The sequence below is a fragment of the Lichtheimia ornata genome, assembly GCF_029851405.1.
Source record: "Lichtheimia ornata isolate CBS 291.66 chromosome Unknown scaffold00012, whole genome shotgun sequence".
NCBI lineage: Eukaryota > Fungi > Mucoromycota > Mucoromycetes > Mucorales > Lichtheimiaceae > Lichtheimia > Lichtheimia ornata.
Genome location: NW_026695332.1, coordinates 1 through 6,887, shown reverse-complemented (window position 1 = coordinate 6,887; position 6,887 = coordinate 1). Strand labels below are relative to the sequence as shown.

Genomic DNA, 6,887 nt, shown 5'->3' with positions numbered 1-6,887 from the left:
CACACCTTCTCTATCCCTTTCGACGACAATGTGCAAGCGAGGGCGACATGAAGAATAGGAAGAATGCAGTTTGACATTGGGCAATCGGTCAGCACCATCACCGTCATTAGCTCATCAGCGCCTCGATAGCACGTCAAGTAGCAACGTACTCAGCAAGTTGTTTCTCATTTACGGTAGCTGTTCAACTAACACGGACATAAAAGCCCTTCGAGGTTGATGACATCCTACTACAACAACCCAACAGCGACTCGTTTAAGATGATGATGATGATGGTGGCAGTCGAGGCCGAAGGCTGTGAGCAAGAGGTTCGTTTGAAGGTAATACTGTAAGCAGCGGATGGTTGGGCGCGTTCAATTCCTGATCTCCCTGCCCCCCAGGACGTCTTTTTTCACGACAAGAGCACTCAAGTTCATCAAGTCGCTCCCAAAGGTTGACATGAGAAATGGTGAATCGTCATGCTGAGGATGGCATTTTTTGGACGTATTACACCGCAAATGGCATTTGGCATTATGCATTATCAAGACGACATGATGTTTGGTCCACTCGATATAGCGTTATGAGGTTACTGTATCCATGTATTCACCATTTCATTATACGCATCATTGATCAATAAACCTTTTATTGCCATCATCATATCCCATTTGCCCCGCAAGAATGTTACCTTGATTGCAAGTCCACATTGTATCTTTGCTCACTTTGTCCGAGTATACATACTGCATTCAATGAATAAACCTATTAAACAAAGTCCATGTTACATGAAGCAATAGGTATCAACAACGAAGAGAACAAGGAGTAACAATAATACGTTGTCATTATTCCATCCTAGGCTTATATCCTCAACTGAGAAATACAATGATAGCTCCTTTTAGAGACCACACAATGAAAAGGAAGGTCATTATGAACATACAACTTTAATAATATCTTAAACTAATGTATGAAAGAACTACAACATCTACCACGAGTCCTCGTCGTAATCCCTCCATTCTTCGTCGCCACCCTTTGTCCATGTTTCATCGCCACCCTTCGTCCATTCTTCGTCGCCACCTTTCGTCCATGTTTCGTCGCCACCTTTCGTCCATTCTTCGTCGCCACCCTTCGTCCATTCTTCCTCTTTCGTCCACTCCTCCCCTTTCGTCCACTCATCATCACTCTGAACCTCCTCTTCAACTTCAGCTATAGCTCCACCTTTAGCCTCCGTGATCCAGTCAACGTCATCTTTGTGATGGTCATCTTTGTGCTTATCCTTAGTGTAGGTGATGGTCACAGTTTCGGTCGTTGGGGGTAAGGTATAGCCCTTAGTTTCACGAGTTGTCACCGTATCAGTGGTCGTTTCGTAATCGGTTACAGTCACTGAACCAACGTATTCTGTTGTTGTGTCTTCATCTGTTGCCGTAGTTGTAGTGGGCACAGTTTGAGTGCGTGTGGTGGTCGATGGAGTGCAAGTATCCGTGTCAGGATTTATAGGAAGACAACCTTGGAATTTAGGACAATTTGCTGCAGCCCAATCGTGGATTTCAACACCAGCTGATGGATCGAGCCATGCATAATCATTGCCAACCACTGTACCAGCAAAGTTGCCCGTATTACCATCACGGATATGAGCATGTGGTGCAATCACTAGCCCTTCAAACTGTGAGCCTGTTTCACGATCAAGTGTAAATTCGCCGCTGGAGTCGTAATTGCCCTGCTCGTCGACCGGGTAAAAGTTGTAAATAATACGACAGCTGTCAAAACCTTGCGAGGGTGCGTTTGAACGAAGATCGATTGTGGTATCAGATGTAACAGGAATCTGTTGTCAAGACGTAAAGCATCATCAATACCTCGGTATGCCTATGATCATCCAATCCACTTACATTGATAATGACAGTGTCATCCGATGAAGGAACATCACCAGAAGGACCATTCCAGTTGCCGATACCAAAAAGCATCTCATCTGGAGTGGATAGAACATCACTTGTAGGGCATGATCCATCACACGTGTTCATCTTGAAGACTCTGAAAGGACCATTGTCGATCGTTGGGTCCTTGCTTATAGCACCACCCGTGCTCAAGACACTATCAGGTGCAATGGCCGCCATCGTTCGTGAAAGAGTGTCGGCATCACTGTATGATTCAGCAAAGTCAAAGTAACCTGTGCCTTCATCGGTAATCACACGGCATCCTGCCAACTGCTCGTCGTATTGGCTCGCATCACCATCACCGGCAATCAAGCTGTCACCACGCAAATGGGTATTCGAAGTAGTAGAGTCGCCACCAACTACGAGACCAACGCTATCAAAGGTAGACTTTTCATCGGCAGCGCAGTTGACTTCATGGTTGGCATTGACGACGTAGTTGGGCGCATAGAAGTTGCCGCCAACAGCCAAAGGACCGAGAATGTCTTGCCCTGTACCGCCCTATTATGGTCAACAACGACAAATCAAATTAGATCATCATGCTTGTCTTAATGTTTACTCCAGCTTACTGTAGTAAAGTCGTTATAAAAGATACCAGTAAAGTGCGTTATCTATTTACAAGTTAGCCATCGATCATGCATGTATCATCGCAATAGTTTACTACCTCTTGTCCAAATTGCACTACATCGTCTACAGGGCACACATAGCCAATTTCCTCGCCTACAGGATTAGGTAGCCTAAGGGTGGGAGCTGCTGGAGGAGTGGGGGTAGCGATTTGATAATAGATTTCTTCTTTTTGAGGGTGCTTCTTGCCCTTGTGATAATGTCTCCATTCGCCTTCATCGCCATGGTGCTTGTAATGACCAGGAACTGCATGAATGGTGGCCAAGAATGCTGCAGCATAAATAGTAATGCCAAGAAACTTCATTATTATTGATACATGTAACATGTATTGCCAGCTTGTTGCCTTTATATCTGTGATTTGCGCATCTACCACCTTACCATTTTCAAAAAGTTCCGACAATGCTTCATCGACACCAATTTACCGAATGCAGACATTGGCAAGTATGTAGAGAGGGGTTCATGTTCAAATACACGCGGAGATCGTCATTGAAAATGCCATTGGAAAGCGAAGGAGCTGCTACAGTCATTGTTGTCGCATGGTTGTACGTCCTTTTATATAGATCAAAGAAAGTTTTACATAAAGCATACAAGCGTAACAGAAACTTGGTTACTTCAAGGTTCTACAGAATCTACATGACCTATAATTTTGCAAAGCTTATGTATACCACCACCAGTGGCGAACCATCCCAGGTTGACAGTTGTAACAAATCTCAAATCAGGCTGATCGAGGCACGACCATTTACATAAACCATAACACTTGGTATTGTCGCTTGCTTGTTGCGAGTATAGACCGATCGATATAGTGACAACATAAATATCCAAATCCAGTATCATGTCGCACATATGAATGCAAATTCTACATCTAACCACCATCATCTAGACCCCAAAATCCTTTTACTCAAAAGACTTCCCATGTCAATCAATGTTTACTTTTGTTATTACAATCTGCATATCTCACCCACAATGCCAGTGAAAGTGCCATAGCACAACCGATGCTTTCAAAAGTTGGCATCATTAATGGCGCGATAACCATATTCTGATCTTGGTATGCTTTGCTGTAAATCCCTAAGTATCATCAAGCAGCAAGTGATAACTATAACCGGATACAGCACATAGCGATGGATCATATTTAAGCATTCTTGACATATGTATTCCACTTGTTGTGGTTCGTTAAAGCTATCGAAGATCATAAGCCTTGACAAGTTGTAATCCACTGTAGACTAAGAAAGTGGTAGTTTGTCAAAGTAATCACGATACTAAACGTCATGTACCACACTAAGCGCTATCATGGGATGCAATGGCAGTTTCATTATTATAGTTTTAAAATGGGTTGCTCGTATATAGATTTCAACAAATACGAATCGAATTTATCATCGACCTAAATTCTTCCCCAACAATAGAAGATCACGTAGTTCGTATGCTTCTCGCGAATCATCCAGTCGTCATGAGAGCAGCAATACAAAGTTACTCGCTATGTTTTACCTATGCTGTAAGTGTGAAGGAGTTGCTTTCTCCTAATGGATGGTGTCGACTGCATTAACGAAAAGATGAAGACCTGAGTGAAATGGCACGTGGTGGTTGCACAAACACGTCCTTGACAGGTTGCTACACAAATGAATGATGATGATGACTGCCTTTTATGAAGGTACCTAAGTAAACAGCATCCAATAATGAAGGTGTGTCAAGGTATGCATCACATTTGCATGTAGAAGAAAGTCGAGCTGCATAAACCAATTTGTATATGTAAACCCGCCAGTGATCAACTCAATGGAGGGATCTCTTCACTTTTTCTCTTCTCAAGGCAAATCCCACTTCTCATTATGTATTGTATCACAAAAGCCATATACTTCTTGCATGACCGATAACCGGACCACCTTTATTATTCCATCTTCGAACCAATAGTATGTAATCCACAAGCTAGCAAAGTCCAAGCGTGTAATAAATGAACAATGCTTTATTTCATCTAGCTATCTTGCTACATTGCCACCACCATCCTCGTAGTCGTCGTCCGTCATCATTCGTACAGGTACTCGTACTCGTCAACAGTCATCAATCCCCTCGTCGCAAATATCAAAGACACACATGTTGAAGAGAATGGGATCTTGCAGACTTCCTTTTGAATCTCGTTGTCGTTATCATCGCAAGCGACATTGTTGTGAGTGCCGTTGTCATCGTAATCGTCATTGTTATGAATGTCACTATCATCGTAATCGCCATCGTTGTGAATGTGGTAATCATCGTAATCGTCGTCTCTATAAATAAGAAAGCAGGCAAGTTAGACCATCTGGTACCAGAATGATGACGATTTGGTATACCGCTAGGCGATCCTCTCCAAGGAAGAAAGCAAATCCGAAGGAATTCACAAACCAAATCACCGCCATACGAGCAACGTCGGGCGATCCCTTGTTCTTGAGAAAGCACTGCACGAATCACGCAAGGCCAGTTCGATCCATGGCAAGGAAGGACTCACTTACGTAGAATCCAGGCTCATAGTTGTCCTCATTCATCCTCTCCAAAGAAAGGATGATCCCCAATCCAATCCTTCCAATCATTTCCCACCCCATGAAAAGAAATCCTCAAGGGAAAGAACGAGCCTGTCACGAGAAGAGCATGTTGATTCGCACTGATGTCAACACATTCACGGCCGAGCCATTGCAAATCCCCTTTTACCTCAACATGGTGACCATACTCTTCCAACAACCCATCGTCATCGACCCATCAACTCAAACTCAGGCCTGTAGAGCCCTGGACGCGTTCCAAGAAGCTTTTCCAGAACACTTGGCTAGTGCAGAGTGACGCAGCGGCCACTTGATCCAGGCTGGGACTTGAACCCAAAGAGATGATGATGATGCCCCAAGTTGCATTGCCTGACCAAAGAAAGCTATTCAATTCATTATTAGCACACACACAATAAACACCCTTTTCATTGTTTGTTTCATTGCACTTGCCTTTTCCATATACACGAAGACCCGTTGTTGTTGGTTACTGGAAACCGAAAACCATGGTGTAGTATAGTTGAGCCGAAACAAAACGCCAAACCAGCCAACGTCTTGAAACCAAACATGCTCTCTATACAAGCTGACGCGTCAATGGAACCAATTCGGCTGCAACATTGGACTCTGAATGTACCTGTTGACACCAAACGTAGAGCGGGAATAGTAACGAACAAGAGGAAGCAACGATATCGCCATGGCAACTGCCAACCACCCACCACGCTCCATTCCTCAGCATTTGGACACACTCCCTCCCTGACAATGCATGTTCAGAACTACATTAATACCTCACAGCCAACAAGAGCACTCTTCTATAATACATTACCTTGATCGGGATGACGTGCATTGGATAAAAGCAGAGGAGGCAGAAAAAGAAGAGAAGCGTTGTCTCAAGTCGTGGAGCTGCTGTCCCCCAAGTTTAAATCCCCTATTGTTATTACACTGAGGCCACTCAATTACGCTATACAAACCATCCACCCAAACACACAACTCACCCATCATCATAAGCACCCTCACGATAGACAATAGGCACGCGTAAATAAAATACATGATCCTCACGTATAACAAAAGGGCGTGTGTCATTTTACATTTTACACTTTACATGATAATGATGATCCTACAACACCCATTGTTTCCATCCTACCATGTCACCTCGAGTCAAGAAAGTTCAATGATGGGAATGATGGGCTGGAGCAGGACAGTCGCTCGTATGCATTAGATTGGGCAACAAAGATGATTGGAAGGACTGGGTTATTAGCTGGCATTTTAGGAACTACTCCTAAATAGTGTACAGGTATCATGCATCGCCTGTGCTGACTGACTCAAGTTACACAACACGTCTCTCTGCATCTTTGGCTCTATTGTAGTCATACTGCTTTACAATGAACAAAGAACTCTTTTCATATAGCATCACGCTTACAGCATATGTAAAACATAAAGGTGCCTGTGTCTCTAAACTTTACAATGAAACGTGGGGTCTTTAATAGAACCATGTTGCTCGGCGGGGTGAAAGCGATCTTGTGTCAAACTATGAAGTCCATCGTGGCCAATCCCAGATTTCGCAATGACGCTACCAGCCAAACTGGATCTGGGGGTCGACCTCTTCAACGACGACGACCAAAAAATATTTTTTGGGCTGTTTGCGACATTGAACGTGAAACTTTCACACAAGGTGCTGTTGGCCAGGCCGAGCACATTGCTCTATTTAAAACCGCACGTTTCATTGTAAAGTTTGGAGATACAGGCACCTTTATGTTTGTGTGCGTGATGCTATATAGCAAGTAGTCTTTGTTCATTGTGAAGTAGCTGGACCTTGTGCTGGTGTAGGCGTGTGAGTGTGTGTGTGTGTTGTGATTGATAACGTTAATGAGTACGC

The 6,887-nt window shown here is 43.7% G+C and overlaps 1 protein-coding gene across 1 annotated transcript; it reads right to left on the bottom strand.

Annotated features, from left to right (window-relative positions):
- Nucleotides 1-952: 952 nt before the first annotated feature.
- Nucleotides 953-2,823, bottom strand: O0I10_003549 (uncharacterized protein; the record flags this gene model as incomplete). The annotated part of the gene is made up of 4 exons (XM_058483618.1): nt 953-1,789; nt 1,854-2,396; nt 2,465-2,506; nt 2,560-2,823. The coding sequence occupies 4 exons, from the start codon at nt 2,821-2,823 to the stop codon at nt 953-955; spliced, it is 1,686 nt and encodes a 561-aa protein (XP_058345416.1).
- Between the last annotated feature and the right edge of the window lie 4,064 nt (nt 2,824-6,887).